At 42.6% G+C, this 20672-nt stretch overlaps 1 protein-coding gene across 1 annotated transcript; it reads right to left on the minus strand.

The window, feature by feature from the left end:
• Window positions 1–1629: 1629 nt before the first annotated feature.
• On the minus strand, window positions 1630–14649 carry MED27 (mediator complex subunit 27). The gene is made up of 7 exons (XM_080282380.1): window positions 14389–14649; window positions 9659–9803; window positions 8933–9051; window positions 6204–6297; window positions 5132–5239; window positions 3467–3586; window positions 1630–1850 (listed from the first exon to the last, which is right to left on the minus strand). The coding sequence occupies exons 1-7, from the start codon at window positions 14592–14594 to the stop codon at window positions 1716–1718; spliced, it is 927 nt and encodes a 308-aa protein (XP_080138506.1). The 5' UTR covers window positions 14595–14649; the 3' UTR covers window positions 1630–1715.
• Window positions 14650–20672: the final 6023 nt, after the last annotated feature.

Here is a 20672-nt window from a genome sequence, read left to right on the forward strand (position 1 = left end):
GTGTCTGGAAGAAAGAAGTCTGGAAGAAGAATCTTTAAAAATGAATGAGGAAAAGATATGATCTACTCAGCTGAACCAAAATCCTTAATGAGAAACCTGGATAACAACAGAATTTGTTTGGTTCATTTTGTGCCATGCATATAGGCAAGAATTTAATTTTTCTTTATCCACTTACTGTTGATTTTCTCTTGGACAGCATCAGTGGCACAGCCATGGGTGGACCCAAGCCCTCAGTCACACCCTTGGCCCCCTCATTTGAAAATTTAGATGATGTAATTTGTGGATGTGTAGCATTTGGCTCCCTCCAAATAGGACTTTGCTCCACCTTTTCTGCCCCCCCCCCCCTTGAGACCTTGGCTGTGCTACTGGACGGCATGGTACCACAGAGGTGTGGATGTATGAAGAATTCATTATCTTTGTCATAAACCATGATGAAATATGAACATTTGATGTTGCTTTTTGCACTAAGTGCATGCTTGGTTCGAAGTGTTAAGCGACTGTATATTAACCAAATCCGCTACTGTGCAGTACTGTTGATGGAAATGAATATTAACTCTGGAGAACACTAGGATGAAAGAGCATTATCTACTGAGTACATAATGTTTTTGTCTCATAATTCCCACATGGAGCACACAAATTGTACTTCAAGCATACATAAAAAGTAAATAAAATAATGGAGGCTAACCAATCTTTACTTTTACAGTGTTCCACATTTCCCATTAACCACTTTTGACAGCACCTCCAGAATCCATCTGCAAGTAGGCTTCAAGATTTTTATAACCTTTCAGATCTGCAGTTTGAGGGCTCAGGATTGGCCTAAATCATGATGTCACATTCCAGTCACTGAACAACTTGCTCATCCCACATAAATCTTTAGTGATAACAGTATACAGTATTTAATTTTGCTGTATTATGTTCTTGTTTCAGCCCACCCTCGCACTGTATATCTGAGCAGCCCTGAACTGAACTGTTTGTAACTTTTGACATGATTAAAATTTGTGTCTTATATGGGGATTCATGCAAGGTTTCTCTTCTTGCTTCAGACATCTTTGTATGTTTGAGCAGCTCTGGACTGATTTGCAATGTTTTAGTAACTTCTGACATGGTAAAAATTTTAGTTGGAGACTCCCCCTCTAAAGCATGCTGCCAGAATAGTGGTGCATCGAGAACTTTTGGAAGCTGATTACTTCATTGCAAACCTTTATATGGTGTCAGTTTGTTTTAGGTCTAATTTACAAAATTGCTCTTGCTGGATACAGTATGAAGGGCTTCGTAATCTCCCTCTGTGTGGTATAGATCTGTTGTTCACAGCATTTCTTAATGTGTAGTCAGCAATAGAGAGAGAATGAGAGAGAGATAGATATGAGTGAACTTTTAAACAGGCTAATTAGAAATATGGATACACTGGAACAGTATTTTTGCAAATTCCATTTTTGTTGTTACCCACCTCCAGTCAGGCCTAGCCCAGCACACCCATCAACTATAAGTAAGCAACTGCCACTGTGGGGTCATTCCATAGGTGCCCTACAGTGTTGATGTGTTGTCTCTAGTGTGCCATGTGTTGTACTGTACAATGATGCATAATCCCAGTGCATCTTAAATAAACAACAATTATTACATAATGATTTATTGAATTTTTTTTCATACAGGCAGATGAATTTTATCCCATCTTTGCCATGATGTATAATCTGGGGCTCTTGAATTAGTGTGTAATTTCATGGCTTACACTCTTCATGGAAAGGATCCAATGTTCTAAACTCTCTCCAAGTTGGTGGCATATGGTTATGAAGGTGGTAATTACATCTCTTGCAGACGTCTGTAAACAAAGACACAAAACTGTGCAACCAAGTCTGGAAAAGAAAAATAATTTTGGTTACAAGATAATTCTTCTTTGTTCTTTAAAAGTATGTATGACCGTGTGTGTAGAGAATCTCTTCAGCCTCAATTTATTCAAAGCAATGTTCCCATACTCTTTCTGCCACTCCTGTTACAATGCTCACTGCTCTTCAAACTCTGTCTGTATCCCTTACCCCTTTACTATTATAGTGGTTATCCAGCAAACATATACCCACACATTCTCACCTCATTTCTGTCATTTCTCAAGTGCAAGAGTTTCCAGGGCTAACTTAGTCCTTTATGAGCACAACTAGTCAATTTTAAAACTACAGTATCTTCTTCAATAAGTATGTCTTTCCCTCTACCAGTGACTTACAGTTTTTTAAACACTGTGGCCAGGTATTTCAAAACGAATATAACTTGAACTTAGCTTTCTCTTATCCAGCTCACTTTAGAGGGATTATTTTTTCCATTCAAAAAATATACTTAGTGTAATATGCAGGCAAGTGCATGTGGAAAGGTCTATAACAAACTGATTATTACTGTGATTAGCTAAATTCAGCAGGCCTAAACACAGCAGACTCTCAGTTATCCAACATCGCAATATCTGGTGCTGCTGGTTCAGCTCTGTTACGGCAATATCTAGCTCCAAAACGGGACATAACCTGCGGTTCTATGCAATATCTGGCATCGAATTGTATCAATCAGCTCGTAAATGGTAGCCAACTGGCACTGTATTACTGTATTGTATTACTGTTTTTTGTGCTTATTTTCATCTTCTACTGATGGGAAAGTCTTTAGGATAGAGGGCCAAGACATAGTAATGCAATATCCCACATGACACCAAATATTGAGCCGATTGGGGGTGCAATATCCAGTGTTTCATGTTCCCTGGCATATGGCTTGGCTGAATTACATTTAACTGAGAATTTACAACACACCTATCCACAATATAGGCTAAATTCATTCATCATCTAATTCAGTGTTGCCCCATGCACTCCTTCTCCCATAAGCTAAATACATACAGAAATCATCATCCGGACCTCCTTTCCCATCCTGGGGCAGGGTGAAGAGTAGCAACATCCAGACACCCCAAGTTTGCCCAATCCAATGGACCATGCTTCCATTCACTCATCGTTCAAGCCCCCGGAATCCTGGCTCTATCTGATACGCCAAAAACTTTTACCACATACTGTAGCTTCAAATAAACATAAACAGAGTCAATCCAGACCCTATCACGTTAAAAAAGGGTGCCAAATCCCTGATCATGAACTTCTCACAACATTCATCCAACCAGCTTGATTTCTTGTCAGTAAATAATTTCTGATGATGTTTTTATACACGAAAAGCCTGAACATAATAGCCTGAGCAGGCTGTGTGATGGCAATAACTATGTCTTAGGCTCAAGGTTCATAACACTATATTAGCACCTGACTAGGTTTTTACATTCCTGGGAAAGTCTGAGAAACTACTTCTCAGATATTTTGAATTAGTAAAGTAAACCGTAAAGTACTAGAGACAGTGCAACAATACAGACTTCCACACAATGCAGCAACAATACAGTACTGATACATGATAAAAGATATGGAAGGAAAACTGCATTTTAGAGCAACAGCAAAATATCACTTACAAAGAATGAGCGAACAGATAAATCTGAAAATCCTGGTGAGCAGAAATTCAACATGGCAGCATTTGCATTATCTGTCACCTTCTGGAATACTTTATACTGGGATGGTGTATACAGGTCGACCTGTGAAAAAACAAGGAAATATTACGGACTGAGAGATAGATAGCAAAGTACACTGCACAGTGTTATAAATCATTCTATACAATATATAACTGCAGTACCGGTACAGTATTTTACATTAGTGTATTTCGTGCTGATTAGTATATATGCGCACGCTCGCACGCACGCATGCACACACGCACACACACACACACTAGGGTGGGAAAGGAGGTCCGGGTGATGATGATGATGATGTGGTAACCATAGGGGAATTTGCCTTCTTAGTGTGACTGGAAAAATATATGGGAGAATACTCATTGATAGGGTTAGGCATATAACACAGGAACTAGTTGGAGAAGAACAAGGGGGATTTAGAAAGGGAAAAGGGTGTGTAGATCAGATATTTATTCTAGGATGTTTAGTGGAGAAGTAGCTAGAGAATGGAAAGAAAAGGTATGCTGCCTTCATGGACTTGGAGAAAGCTTATGACAGAATAGATTGGTAAGGTATGTGGAAGGTATTAAGAATAGGCTATATGGAGTGGAGGGGAAATTGTTGAGTGCTGTGAAGAGTATGTATGAAGGAGCTAGGGCTACAGTGCGAGTGGATGGTGAGCTGAGTTCTTTGATCTAAATGTGGGACTGAAACAGGGATGTGTGATGTCTCCATGGCTGTTTAATATATACATGGATGGGGTTGTAATGGAGGTGCAAGGTAAGGCAGTGGATGTGGGGGTGGCTGTAATGAATGAGGGTGAGATGTGGAAGATCCCGCTGTTGTTGTTTGCTGATGATACAGTATAGTTGAGTGAAGATGAATGGGAGTTGCAAGGTTTGGTGAATGAATTTGGGACAGTGTGTAGGAAGAGGAATCTGAAAGTTAATGTAAACAAAAGTATAGTTATGGTGTTTGAGAGGAAAGAAGTCACAGAATGCACAGTGAGGTTGGATGGAGAATGTGAGTGCATTCAAGTACTTGAAAGGGTACAGCAGGGAAGGAAGGTTGTTGGTTCACTGAAAGCAGTGATGAGAAATAGGGAGGTGCGTATGGAAGTTAAGAAGTCACTGCATGACAATATTGTGATCCCTACCCTGATATATGGAAACGAGGCATGGACCTTGCTAGAGGGGAACAAGTCAAGAGTGAGAGCAGTGGAAATGAGTTACTTGAGAGGAGCAGGTGGAGTGACATACAGGGACAGATTGATGAATGAAGAAGTGAAGGAACGTTGTGGGGTGGATGTGGATGTGGTTGAGAAAATTATGAGAAATACACTGAGGTGGCTGGGACATGTGGAGAGAATGGAGAATGAAAGACTGACTAAGAGGGTGCATGTAGGTGACGTGGAGGGAGGGAGAGGGAGGGGAAAGCTGAGGATGAGGTGGAGGGGTGGAGCTGAGAGGTATGTGAGGGAGGGGGGAGTGAGTTGGGGAGAAGGCAATCAAATGGTGGGTGACAGAACGAGTTGGAGGCATTTTGTCTACGGCCACCCTTTGCGGGATTAATGCGTCCGGCTATAGATAGATAGATAGATATATATTTGTATGTATACACATGGTATATGTTTACCTTGCCATCTTCATCAAGTAATGGTTCATTGTAAGCTCGCACCACCACCCATTCTATCAGTATGCCTCTGAAGGTGACAACAGCTCTTAAAACTTGTCCAAGTGTTACCTGTAATAAATACAAGAGGACAGTATGTTATTTCCAATACAGTATTTACTATTATAAATTACTGCATAGTTAGGTTTAGGACATAATGGCAGTTTAACGTACAATACTTTTGCATTTGTTAGCATCGTATCCCCATCACCTAATGTAATTCTAGACGAAACTTTCACTCCCCTTATGTATGATAAGTTTGTTATTAACTGAGGAAAGAGCAGGTTTCTCCTTCCTCGTGCCTGGCATGTTGGTATGAAGTCAAGGGTACAAGGACAGTATGAGGTTGGACTGCACAGACCTGCCACCAGGGTAGTCCTTCCCATGGACCAGCGTTTTTCACTCACCAGTACCAGAAATTAACTCCATAAGTGTGTATCCAAGATGGCTGGGCAAGTAGCAACAAGACCAAGGTCCACAGGACCTTTTCTTTACACCACAAACAGTCAGATACATGCTCACAGAGTCTTGGTGAATGAGATGGACCCTTCTATCACAAAAGAGTCTACTCTGGTGATGTTGTTGAAACAGCAACAGAATGAGGTCCATGAGCTCCTTGCAGGTTGACTGGCATCAAAACTTAGACCACTGCAGACCTCTGCCTCACCTTAGGATTTGGCAGTGACTCGCCTGATGAGACACTGCCTGCTGCCATCTTCCTGTAACCCCAGACCCTAACCCTACTAACTGTCACAGGCCAGACACATATAACAGTTTCATAACCACCATGCTTGTTACCAGCCTTTTGTGGGTCCATGATTCACATGTAAACAGTGCTTGAAGTGCTGACAATCCTTCAGACTCACCACCCAGTCAAACTGGCTTTGGCCTGTCTCTCACATGCCCAATGGTTTGTCCCTCGGAAGGCAACAACCAGTTCCTTTTGGCTGGCAATGTTACATGACTCTCACACCAGAAATGTCACAGGAAGCAGGAAGGTACTGTACTTTGTAATGATGCTTGTCAGAAAAATTACCTGAACAACTGCATTGTGTCCAAAAGGTCTTGATATATTGAGAGTCATATCTTGGAACATCTGATTTATCCCTTGAATCAGCATATCTACTTGCCTGCAACAATAATATACCAATCAGTAATAACACAACAGCTGTAATCAATTATAAGCATTAAAAGTTAATGTGAATGAATAAATAATAAAAAATTAAAGTTCCTCTAATACATACCAGTACAGGCAGTAAGGAATATTCTTATACTCATATATCACAACTACTGTATTGTATTCCATACAATTGTATTTGTAAATTGGGCAGAACTGGCAAATCAGCATTAAAGGCAGCACTGGAACTCTTATAGGCACCTTTTCCATTATTTACAGTGATTTATTCAAAAAAAAAAAAAAAAAAAAAAAAAAAAAAAAAAAGTAAAACTGGTGAAAAAACAAAGATTTATAGTACTTTTCTCCCTAGCTTTATGTAGATTGTACAATATCCCATGCTATATATGGACAACATTCATAACTATGTACTGCATATAAAAGAATACATGCGCACTGTGTATCTGAAAACTGCATTAACTGGTACCATAATAGTGAAGGCAATGCAATTAAGGATATGGTCCATGTAGATTAATAAGAATGATGACAATGATCATAATGCTTCATCTTTTGTTTCTCAGAAGCACCATTTCTAAAGAATTCACTAGCATTTAAAAGCTCAAAAGAAGTCAATAACAACTACTGAAGTATATAATGCTTAAGTAGTTGTGTCAGAACAGTGGCACCTACTAACTATGAAATCCTCCTTCACACTACGATGCAATCCTCCGTCACACTACACTACCATCAACATGAGCTTAAATTTTAAGGAAATGAAAAATCTTGAGTTAGTTTATTGAATGACTCTACAAATGCAACTTGTATTAAAGACATGGATAATGTAGTAAATAATCTTACTTTGTTCTGGCAGAAGACAGTTGGCTCGAGTCATGCATAGTACCAATATGGGCAAAACCTCATTGTATTCTAGGCCCTATTCACTTGGATATGCAACCTTACTGCACCACAGAAACATGGAATTACATTCCACCATTTCATGGGGAAGAGTGTGGTTACCTAGAAACTTAGAATCTGGTTTTGGTTGCAGTAGTTCTTACCTAATTTGGGCAATGCAGTGATACTCTGATTCTGACACAGTTGTACTTTACTGTAGTATATCAAAAAAGGAAAACGAAGAAAATAAAAACTCAAAACGATGAGCCGTAGAAAAATATTCGAAAAAAAAAGGAAAAAAGTAAAATAAATCTGACTTAAACCATGCAAAACTACAATAAATTATATTTACAATTATATTTATTACAATGAGATACTGTAATGATATAAATTTATAATGACAAAGCCATGAGCAATACCAAGCACACACTGGCTGCCACACACAGAGCAAGCATTTTGCTACATCATGCCCTAGTCTCTTTGTTATGACACGCAAATGCAATTTATGGCGAATATTTTGCAAAAGTATCCTTAAATGACATATAAATTTGTCATCGGAATCTCTGAGGTTGGATTTGAAATGACGCCAAAAAAACTTCATCGGAATCTCAAAGGGTTAATACAGTAATTTGGAAAAATTATTTGGTGCTTATTAAAAGAGATGGTATGGAGCACAAGGGTTTAAGAGTAAGTGCAGATAAAACAAGTGATGGTATCTAGCGTTCGTGGCAGTACACAAAGAATAGGGAGAGTGGCCGTGTGCGATTTGCCACAAGGGCGTTGGAAGTATGGTAATTCCATCTTGTGTAGTGTTTGTGATTTGTGGGTGCATAAGAGATGTAGTGGTATTAAAGGCTGATTGTGAGATAATGCTGATTTCACGTGTGTAGTGTGTTGGGGAGAGCATGTGGAGATTGTCAGGCTTGAAAGGATTGATCTTACTGGTGAGTCTCTTGAGTGTGTGGAAGAGTTTTGTTATTTGGGAGGCATGTTATGTGCTGGATGCTCTGTGGCAAGAATGAGGAGAGGTTGGAAGAAGTTCATCCATCCATCATCCAGTCCTATTTTGCCCCATGAGGAGCGTAGGAACCCGGGGCTAGGCTCTCCCTCTGTGCTAGGAGTGTAGTGCTGTATGGTAGTGAGACCTGGGCAGTTATGGAAGAGGATATTCGCAGGCTCAAACACACAGAAATGACGATACTGTATTTAGGTGGATGTGCAATGCGTCCCTGACTGCAAGGCCTGGGGGGGGCTAGGTTTACGATGGAAGAGTTGAGAAGTAGGATGGGACTGGAGTGTATTGGTGTTGTGATGCGGAGAGATAGATTGAAATGGTTTGGGCATGTGGAAAGGATGGGGGATGAAGTGGGTGCAGAAGGTGAGAAGTGTTAACATTAGGGGTAGAGTTGTGAGAGGTAGAACGAAAAAGACCTGGGATGAGGTCACTGAGTGTGACCTCAGAGGGAAGCTGCCAGAGATCAAGCAGCATGGAAAGTGACCAAGGCCGATGCATGCAAGCATGCTGAAGCCTTTACAAAAGGGAAAACGAAAAACGAAGACAATTAAAAATGTGCCTTAATAAAAAATCAGTTCACCAGTAACCACACATTTGTATACCTAGAACAAATATTCCATGGTTAAATATATTGTTAAAGATGAAACAAACTACAGAAACAAATGCCTGGGGTCAGCATTTTTTGCAATGACTGTACCATATTTGCAATTAAATGTTCACTAGACAAAATATTATGCCTTACTGCTGAGGTACATTGTGATTTAACTGTGTTGGTCTTCTCCTCTTGGTTGAAGATATGGATGATCTCTTCAAATTATTTCCCGAGAGCAATGAGTGCATCATGGTAGAGTAGCAGTGAATCTGAAATAAGTGTATCATTTACAAACTCAAAAATATTATTCAGTATTTTCTACTCTCTGTATTATCACAACTGCCACCAAAAACCTATACTGTAACTGCACTGTATATCAGTCTGCTTCATAAACAATGTAATTCATAAACTGTTACCATTCATTCATCCATCATCCAATCCTATGTTGCCCCACGAGGAGAGTAGGAACCTGGGGCTAGGCAAGTTGGTCCTGACATTTAAGGTGAAAGTCCAGCCTTGCTCATCCCTGAGTGGCATTACATGAGCAATAAACCCCAACCATCCCTTGGATATAAACCTGCACTGGCTCAGTCTGACTGGAGTGCCTTAACTACTCACTAAACCACCAGCCGCCATAATTTGGTTATATGGATACATCCAGCATAGTAAATGGTTTCCTGGTCAGGAAACCATTTGGCTTGTCACTCAGAGTAAAGTCAACAGTAGGCAGAAGGAAGAGGAAAGAATAAAGGAAAGAAAGACAGAAGAGGAAGGAAGGAAAAGAGAAAATGGCAGACACCCAAAGCAGCACTACATCGAGTGTGTGGATAACTCACAGATACAGTTAATGACAGGCTTACAAACCAAATTTGTTACCTTCTCCATGCATGTGTAGCAATCAAGAAGTTGATGGTACAACGGTAATTTATCTGGGGAAGGATCCAAGGAGAGCAGTCCAGTGTTACCCAAGCTTACTGGGGCTGTGGGTGGAGTAAGACTGGCGACATGAGTCTCCAGGTCCCTGAAATAAATGTGGCCTTTTAACTGCATTTTCATTCATGAATATTATTTTGGCTTACACCACGTAATTCTGTTCAACATCTCAAACCACCATCTGGGTTAACTATTTATATGAATAAAGGTATGTGTGATTAAAAAATAAAACTATGGGATACCAGTACTAAGATTCCAAATTATGAGGAAACCTAGTGCAATGCTGCTAATGCAATTAACTATTTTGTTTTTCAGTCTATGCTCCCTCCATGGAGGCACCATGAGAAAGAGATCTTGAGCTACTCAACACCATCCAGGCACTGCAAAGTACAGTAAAACCTCGATAAGTCAACCCAGCAGAAGGTGGAATATCTGGTAAGTCGAACTCTGACAGAGGTGTTATATACTTAGTGTTTATTCAAAGGGTTAAATTTTAGTTTCTTATATTCCAAGTGCTAGATTTTAGTTTATTATATTCCAAGTGTTACATTCATTCATTCATTGCCAGACGCCATGCGGGGTTACATTTTAGTTAATTATATTCCAAGTGCTAGATTTTAGTTTATTATATTCCAAGTGTTACATTTTAGTTTAACTGACTGTAAAGTGAAGTAAATAAGTGCAAAATTTTACATACCGTAATTAAGTGATTGTTGCACTGCTCCACCTATGCAGTCTCCTATCCTAGCCTTGCCTATGACATGCACCAAATTGCTCTTATTGTTTATTTTTCTTGCATTATAAATGCTATTTTTGTTTATTGTTAACCCCTCTGCGCTTATCGCCTCATATGAGACGATATGCAGGCCACCCTTGGCCACGCTAATCGCCTCATGTGAGGCAATGGGTCTCCATGCCATAATTTCAAGCACAAGGGAGCATCAGTGGTTTCCATGGGAATGTTGACTCTCCCTCTATGCCATCAGAGCTGTTGCCAAACCATGCCATATCGCTTTTGCCAAATACTGCATATTTAGTAATTCAGATATGCAGGCCACCCCTGGCCGCACTAATCGCCTCATACAAGGTAGGGGGTCTCCGCGCCATAATTTCAAGCACGAGGAAACGTCAGTGGTTCCCATGAGAACATTGCATTTCCCTCTACGCCGCCAGGAGCTGTTGCCAAACCTTGCCACACCACAGTTGCCAAATACCTCATATTTAGTAATTCAGTTTTCGTTTGTAGCCCAGCAGTGGTGGATTCATGCCAGTCTACCTCCCATGGTGCTGGCGGCTTATTGCTGCCCTTACATCCACCCAAGAGGCGCAAATTACAAATAGACGAGGGTGATGAAGAGTTTGAGCTCAGAAACACTTGATCTGATGACAAAAATCAACTTAATATTGAAAAAATAAGTCCTAAAACAATGACTTGGGGAAGGTAATCAGGTTGAGAAGAATTAGCACGGCAGGGCCTAAAAAACAAGTAATCACATATGATTTGCAACTATTGGAGGAGGTAATTTTTTTTTTTTTTTTTCCCCAGTTATTTCCAGTTAGTAGGAAAATTTAGTAAGTCAAACTACCTTAGAGCCCCATTAGTTCTACTTATGAAGGGTTTGTTGTATTACAAATGGTAATGGACAAAATCATCCCAGACTGAGTTTTATATACAGTATACTGTGTGTGTGTGTATATATATATATATATATATATATATATACACACACACATACACAGTAATCACCATACTATCCGGACGCCCACTTTCCGGACACCCCACTTACCAGACATTGTGGGCCTGGACCTTCGGAACCCAAAAATGGCCAAAAAGAAAAAAATATCCCCCCAAAATCCTAATTTTTTCCCACCCGTAATTTGAAATTGCTGTGCGGCGCTGAACAGCTGTTTACACCTTTACCTCTTCCTTCCACCCCCCTCCCCTGTCAGGGTTGCCATTTGGTATTTTTCAATAACAAATGTGGGCCAATTTGGTAATGAAAAATTTGTTTGGTAATGAATCAGAATAATGCATTACCAAATGGATTTTTCACATGTATGAGGATACACAGGATGGAGATGGTGGATTTTTTGCTTTCTCTGATTAATCTGCTAGCTTACATAGCGTGAAAATAATCAACGTGCTGTTAATTACAGTATAAGGAGAGTGATTACATGTATTTCCACTTGTATATATAATTAATGAAGAATAAATGCTAGCTTTACGAATTTGGTAATGAAAAGTTAAATTTGATAATGAAAATTGAGGAGTTTGGTAATGTGGCAGTTGCAATCTGGCAACTCTGTTTCCCTGTCACTGACAGTTATTGCCTAACTTCGATCACGAGTAGATGCTTACCGCAATGGAAGCCACATGTGCTCATTTTTTGTGAATAAACATCAATACCTCGTCACTAGACCTCACAGGAATTTACAGTCTTGTGCGGTGTTAAGAAATTAGAATTTAGAGTGCAAAGGATTAACTGTGGAGTGCAAATTGGCGGTTGAAACTGGCATGATGCAGTTAAGAAAAATGTGCAGTGTTAAACAATTATAACTCACAGTGCAAAGAATTAAGTGCAGCACAACACTGGATTACTGTACATGCTTCACGAGCATTTTCACCACTGCCAAAGCCTTAGAGAAGGCGGCCACAGACATGCTGTAAGTACCTTGGCTGAGGTAGTCACTTCTAATTCCTCATTATTTGGTTCCTTTTCATTTATTTCACGCTTTATGTCCATTATTGGTGTGAATATGGTCTTAAATAGGTGCTATGCATGTCCAGTAGGGAGTTATTTAGATGGCTTTCAAAGTTAGGCTGGGTTAGGGTCCTTAAGTACCAGTCCAGGAGCCAGGGGCCCACTATCCAGACATGCCTTTGGCTCTATTACATCGGATAGTAGAGGGATTACTGTACATACATACATACATAAATATATATATATCTCCCTATGTGTCGAGTGGGGTTGGTGGAGGATTAGTGCCCCTCCCTGTAAAACAATTAACTCTGAGCCCTTGACTACCCCGTTTGGGATACATGGCGTCTGGCAATGAATGAATGAAATATATATATATATATATATATATATATATATATATATATATATATATATATATATATATATATATATATATATATATATATATATATATATATATATATATATATATATATATATATATATATATATATATATATATATATATATATATATATATATATATATATATATATATATATATATATATATATATACTCGTAGTAACCATGACCCCATGGAATTTTTCAGTGTGTTCTACGACATTTTCCCTATAATTTAGGAGGGATCTTCTTTCTGGCATATGTTATCCTGAAATTACTTCTCGTAAATATTCCACAGAGACCTTAACTTTGGGATGGATGATTTTAAATTATTTCGGATCATGTTTCCCCCAGTCAACCCCTTTCACCCTTATTTTTGATTGTGCTGCCCTGTCAGTCTTTCTCCTCCGAGGGAGAAGTACACCTTAAATAAACCAGTCAGTCTGCAGAGGGGAGGGTGACTAAGCCTAAGCTCAACCCTTAACTTTATCAGCAGTGAGGAGACTCGTGTGTGACGTAAGACAGTTGTGAGTCACAGGCATGTGCTGGATGGCCATTTTAAACATGTAAGTGTTGTGATGGTTGACATAAGACAGTTGTGAGTCACAGGCATGTGCTGGGTGGCCATTTTAAACATGTCAGTGTTGTGATGGTTGTTTTCATATGCCTTATTTTTAAAATAAAGTGACCAGCCTTGAGTTTTTCCACTGTCACAGAGTTATACCTGAGATGGTGTCCCAATTTTAATACTGCATGCTGGCTGAGGGATGGAAGCATTAATGGCTGTGTACTGTTTACTGTACCTTCCCCCAAAGACAACAAAGATTACACATTAGGGAGATTATGGCAATTCCCTTCCTTAGACATGGCATGCTGGCTAAATTGGTCAAAAGAGCACTTTTCCTTCTAGACAAGTGCCTTTCACAGTTACATCAGATCCAAAATGATAAAGAAATGTAAAGTTTGAGTGGCTTTCAAGGTTAGAGTGGTGGTGTGGTTGGTTAATGCCATGGGAGGTATGAGGTGGGCATAGCCCCTTCCCTGCCTCCCAGTTGATACCAGGTTTTTAATGATAGTTTTTGTTTCAGCTGATTTTTTAATGCTCATTTTTGTTTGAAATGCCTAATTTTGCCATGGTGAAGGGGAAAGGGGAAGAAAACTGGCATTTCTGATATAAATGAGCATCAAAAACATTTGAAGCACATGACATTCCATCAGAAAAAAAAAAAAAAAAGCAGGGGGGGGGATGAGGTAAAAGAAAAAAATATATTTTTCCTTGATTTTCACCAAGTTTTGAAACCATGCATTACACCTAACATACCCAATCCCAGCCAAGTTTTGAAACTTAGCATTATATCTAGCCTACCTTAACCAATGTACATGCAAATATAAATACTGTACACTTAGCCCATGTAATTTCCACTGTAAATGACATGGAAGAAATACTCCAGCCTAATCAGTCTGCGGGCTACTGTGACAACCATTGAATGTCGAGCTTATTACTATCATTTTTTAATGGCAGTGATAAAAACCATGTTAGCAGTTTAACAAGACGGCAAACACTTGGGTTTACTAGTTACAAACCTACCTCAGATTAGTCTTGACATCAGCCAAGGCTTTAATTGCCATCTCGTGCAACGAAGTCTCGCCTTCACTATTATGTTCATCCTTCGGCCCTTCAGCAATAATTTTAAGGAACAAAGTCACACTGCTTCTCAGTGTTCTCAGTGAATTTAAGCAAGTTGTCAGAGCTTCAACACTGGAACACTCTGGTGTCGCCATTATTGTTGTCATTGTGCCCTCTTCTTCTTTATTGACTTCAGCCGCTCGGCGGTCGGCCCGACCGGTCGCCCCAAGCCTGCGTTGTTGTTGTTGGCGCCTACTCCCATCCGGGAGTTCATCTATTTCAACAAGATGGCTTTATTTATTTATTTTTGTAATGCAAGGTGTTTTAGGGTCGGCTTCCCATCCCTCTAACGCCTAGTGTGTAGAAGGGTTCTCTTTCTAGACAGGAGCTTAGACAAATAGGAGAGAGGCAGGACACAAAAACTCAAGGCAAGAACCTTACATGTGTATTACTAAACTCTACAGTGGAACGGGTAGATGTCACGAATACAGATACACTGGACAACTATAATTCTTAGGCCTAGATATGGGTTGTTAGTATCGCGCAGGATACTACTCAGGTCAAGGTCGGGTAAGGTGAATAGCACTTGGGGCAGAGGGGTTATATACCATTATTGCAGGAAGTCCAAGTTTTATATATTGGTGGAGTTGGTGGTACTATTTCACTGTTGGTAATTATTACTTTAACACTGGGGCCTGTGTATGATCATAGCATGATGCGGCATTATTATTTGGTAGCGTATTCACTGTGATAGACCCGTATTTCACTGCCTTGCCGTGTTTACTGTTACCTTACTTATTCCACCACTCTTTTATACAGTATTGTCACTGATGCTTTTCTCACTGACTTCCTTTATACTGTTAATTCACTGTTCTGCCTTTACTCCACTATGTCACGGACACTGTGCATTCACTGTCCTTTCGGGTCTGGGCGTCATGACGGTCAGGTGCAAGGGCGGCGGAGGTGACTCAGCCTCACAACTGACGGGGCTGGGTTCCGCCGGGGGCCTCTGTGTTCAGGGGCCACGGGATCACGCGTAGGGGCATCCTCTCTCGTCCGGGGCTGTTGGTGGCGAAGGGTCCCGCGCTTTCGGGGCCTGGGCGGGAGTCTGGCCCTCAGGGCTGGGGCCGAATAGCTGCCTGAACTTCTCGCTCAGGCGCCTGACGGAGGACGAAGATCTCCGAGGTCTGGGTGTAGGGAGGTCCCGCCTGGGGATCTTGGGGGCGGTCTGGAGGTCCCGAGGGCTGCGGTCCCCGGTGTTCAGAGACGCCGTCAGGAGGGGGCTGGGCGTCAGCCTACGTCGGGGTCCGTCAGGCGAGTCTTCTCAGGATCCGGCTGCAGGGAGAAGAGCCCGGTGGTAGTCACGGGGCCTCTCCAGTACTCCTCCAGGCTGGGGGCTCCCTCTGGGTCGTAGGTTGGTGAACAGGAGTCAGCACCTGACGGAGGAGCGGCTACCCGCCGTCTCCTGCCGTAGGATCCGGGTACTGGCCGTGGCCTTCTGGGGGCATCGCTACCTGCCATCACTAAGGCCCGCTAATGGCCGTGGCCTGGGGAAGGGAGCAGCGACAGGCCGACTCAGGGGCACCTTCAGAGCGGTTACAGGCCATCTGATGAAGGCGGGAGCGGCTACCGGCCATCTCCTGGTTCCCTTCAGAGCAGCTGCAGGCTGTCTCCTGTAGGAGGGTCGAGCAGCTACAGGCTGTCTCTCGCGGGGCACCTTCAGAGCGGCTACCGGCCGTCTCCTGACGAAGGCAGGAGCGGCTACAGGCCATCTACTGTTTGCCTCCGGTGTGGCTGCAGGCTGTCTCCTGTAGAATGGTCAAGCGGCTACAGGCCGTCTTGTTAGAGGCACCTTCAGAGCAGCTACCAGCCGTCTCGTGACGAAGGCGGGAGTGGCTACAGGCCGTCTCCTGTTTGCCTCCGGAGCGACTGCAGGCCGTCTCCTGTAGGAGGGTCGAGCAGCTACAGGCTGTCTCGTTAGGGGCACCTTAAGAGCGGCATCAGGCCGTCTCCTGATGAAGGTGGAAGCAGCTACAGGCCGTCTCCTGTTTGCCTCCAGAGCAGCTACAGGCCGTCTCCTGTAGGAGGGTTGATTGGTTACTGACCGTCTCAGGGTTGCAGACTGGAGCTGGAGTAACAACAACACCCCGTGGTTGTTGGTGGTCGGCTAGCCCGGAAGGAAGTCTCGTATTCCTGCTATGGTGGCGGCGGCCGAGCTCCGGGTCATAGGGGCGCGCTGCCCGGGCGGACTTATGTCCTTGTCGCCCGGAGTCCAGGCGTGCTGTATATGCTCCTCGGTGGGCTCCTGGGGGTGTTATGCTGCCCTCCGTGACATTATACTGCATTTTATTTATTTTTTTTCAGTCTCTGTTGTTCATTTCTATGTTGCTCCTTATATTCATAATTACTTCATTTCATTATCTGCCCACTGTATTTGCTACAACCTGTAATTTATTTTGTTTTAGTATTTCTGTTATTGATTCTTTTCCTTTAATTTCCCTTGTTAAATCTTGTTATGCTTCACATATGAATAAATGATGCTGATGTTCATTCTCTTCTTGACACATGTCACATATTGGGTTAGGCTCATACTTTTTCTTATAATTTTCCTTCACTTCATTTTGGTTCGCATCAAAAATATTATCTTTGCGCTCTATTTCCTCTAGGTATCTCTGTAGGCCTGTTTCTTGCTCCACTGATTCCTTTGTCTTACTCCCTTTTCTCATGTCTTCACAAATCTCTTCTTTATTTTTTGTCATTATTTTTTCTTTTAATACCCTTTTTGCCACTCTGTCATCTAATGTTTCTAAGTCTTCAGGTGTGCTGTACTGCGTTGTAAAGGCACAACTTCATTCACACCTCTTCACAGTCGAGACGCATGGGTTTGCTTCTCTGGGCTTGGCCTTTGTAGCGCCGTTAACTGCCTTTTACCCCAGGCTCCCGTCTTCTTTTTGCTTCCTGATCTTCGACATCTTTTACTACTTCTCTCTCTTCCTCCGACACTACTGTATACTATTATACAATATTACAATATGGGGCCGGAAATGTGGAGGGGGCATTAAGGGCAGTTATCAACCCTCCCCCCAACCTGTATATTTAGTGAGGAACAAACGGGGTTTTTCCCTCCAATAGCTTGTCGTGACCTCGTTACCAGTATGCTATTCAAAACACACACACACACACACACACACACACACACACACACATTTCATAGCCTATGCTACGGTATTATTCTTCACAAAGGTTAGTTTTCGTGGGCTGGTCAACCAAGTACGGTAACTATTGTATAACACTGGAATAATTAGTTCAGCTATATGTGTTTTTAGTATTGAAATACCCACCCCAACGGGAGACCACGCAAGGGGTGGCGCAACACCCACCCCATGGAGGAGCCACGTACAGGGTGTCGCAACACCTACCCCAGGGCAAGACCACAGGGAGGCGCATAGAGTGCGCGAAGGGCCCAGACAAGACAGGCCTATGTCCCCCACTACCTTGCGGCCCTCTTCCCCTCAACGGAGCCAGAAACGAGAATGTTACCCCGGCAGAATATACTCTTCACCCGGGCCAGCACCCTCCAGGATCAGGGTGGGACTTCTAGCAATGCAGTCCCAGGTAGCACCGAGAAGATGGCCACCGTCCGCGTTGGGGAGGAGTCGGCCACTGTACACTCCTCAGCTACTACCCCCTGCAGGACCGCGGGGATGGCCACCGTCTTTTCCGGGGAAGGGATGGCCACCGTACACCCTTCATCTGCAGCCACTCCTGGGAACAGCACCACGCTGATTGCCACCGTCCGCACCAGGGAGAGATTGGCCACTGTACGTCTCTCTTCTGTGATCCCAGAGAAGGGCAGAACTGCAGTGAGGGCCACCGTCCGCACTAGGGAAGGATCAGCCACCGTCCATCCTTCGTCTGCCACCTCCTCAGGGAGCAGGACCGCGGCAACAGCCACTGTCCACGCCGGGAAAGGGTCAGCCACCGTACACTCTTCACTTGCTGTCCCAGGGCCAAGTAGAACCCTGGCAACAGCCACTGTCCATGCTGGGGAGGGATCAGCCACCGTACATCCCTCGTCTGCTGCCCCTGTGACTACCCTCATGGAGGACGTCCCTTGCTTGCCTCACCACCCATCCAGAGGCCGAGCGGGACACCATTCTCTAACTTCCCACAGAGGCAGTTCCCAGGCAGAGTTGCAGCTGGCGAGGCCCCATGGTGAGTCTGGGGATCCGTGTCCTGCATCCAGCACCCTGGCGACACCCCTCACTGTCGGACTCCAGGAGGAAGGGACGCTGCAGGCAGCCCCTGACGGCGACTCGACCTGAGTGAGACTGCAGCCCCCAGGACTCTGGGGCGTGACCTCCCCAGCCCCATCGGCAAGCAGTCCTCCTCCAGGAGCAGGCGCAAACAAGCATGCCTGCTCACTCTGTTCGGCCCCAGTCCCAAGGGCCGCCTTCCCCACCAAGGCCCCACTAGGGAAGGGCCTCCCTCCACGCTGCCCAGCAGTCCACTCCGGATGACCCAGTCCCTGGCAGTGATTCTGTGCCTCCTGTGGGAGGGCACACCTGAGATTCCTCCCACATCCGGAAGACATCTGTGAGCAGCCCAAGTCCACAGCAGCCCGAACCAGAGTCCACCTGTCTTATTGTGACTTTTACCTGTACAGTGTATAATATTAATATTGTATTCAGTATTGTGTTGTGACTAAGGCAGTATACGTGTAAGGTTGGTTGACCCGAGTTTTTATGCCCTGTTCCTCAAGTTGCATGCTATAGGCCTGGTCTCTATGGGTACCCCAGCTCTGTCGCTCGTGTTCAGGGGACAAGAAGTTGACACTTGAACATGTAGCATAACAGGTATATAGATTCATATTAGAAGAAATTGAATATCCTCCCAACATACTGGATTTTTTTTTTTTTTAATAACAGAACGAAGGAAAAACAAATTAATAAAAAAATAAATTACACCAGATTACTGGTGTCTGTTCATAAAATATCTGTAACAGTTAGACTTGAACAGCTGTGGGTTGAAATTTGGAGGGACACAACTCTGGGGAAGCGATTTCCAGAGAGATGCAGTTCGGGGAATGAAAGAATTTTGATAGGCGGAAGTTCTGCAATATGGCTGAGTGACATTCCAGTCATGAGTGCTACCAGTTGCCCGTGTAGCACGAGGGAAGGCATGGAGAGGTGGCAACGCAACTTCGTCTGAGCGTTTGCCAAAAAAAATATCTGTAAAATAATGCAAGGGAGGCAACATTCCTTCTTACTTGCAGGGGAGGTATTTTATTTGTAATGGCAGGGTTGTTAATAATTCTAATAGCTTTGTTCTGAATTTTGTCTAGTTGTTTTAATGCAACCTCTCCACATCCATTCCACAAGGGTGAGCAATATTCAAGCTGAAACCGGACATGACTTTATAAATTATAGTTAACTGCTCATCAGCGAAGAAGTTACTGACTCTGTACAATAATCCAAGTTTCTTTGAGGCGGATTTAGCAAGTGATCTGATATGAGAGGTCCAGCTGAGGGCATTGTTAAGTGAGACGCCAAGAATTTCAATACTTTTGAATATGGGAATATTAGTAACACTGAAGGTAATGTACGAGTGTGGCATTATCTGTCTATTAGTAAATTGTATATATTTAGTTTTTCTAGTATTAAAAGAGACAAGGTTGTTTTGTCCCCATTCACTGATTGTAATAGGTCTTGATTTATGGAGATGGCTGTACCGAGTTGAGAGGTAGAGATATTAGACTTTGTAAATGGGTGTCTGAGTGTGAATGAACTATGTAGCGTTGAGTCATCTGCGTATGAGTGGATGGGATTGTGGGTGACAGATAAGAGATCATTAATATGAACCAGGAATAGGGTTGGCGCCAGAACTGATTCCTGTGGCACGCCGGCGTTAATTGAGTGGAAATTGGAGTATACATCATCTATTTTTACTCTTATTTTCCTGTCACTAAGATATGAAGAAATCAAAGGAACAAAAGACGTTTAGTCCATAACAAGGGAGTTTGGACAGCAGAGAATGGTGCCATACTCTGACGAAAGCTTTAGAAACATCAAGAGTTACTCATATATCCCACTTTAATATATATATATATATATATATATATATATATATATATATATATATATATATATATATATATATATATTGTTATGCTATGGTAATTCTAGCTTAATGGGGTTCTTCTAAACAGGGAGGATCACCAAAGCAGGACTGATCACACTTTAAGA

Source organism: Coenobita brevimanus, chromosome 93, assembly GCF_032717465.1.
Source record: "Coenobita brevimanus isolate Jiangsu-jjx chromosome 93, ASM3271746v2, whole genome shotgun sequence".
Classification (NCBI taxonomy): domain Eukaryota; kingdom Metazoa; phylum Arthropoda; class Malacostraca; order Decapoda; family Coenobitidae; genus Coenobita; species Coenobita brevimanus.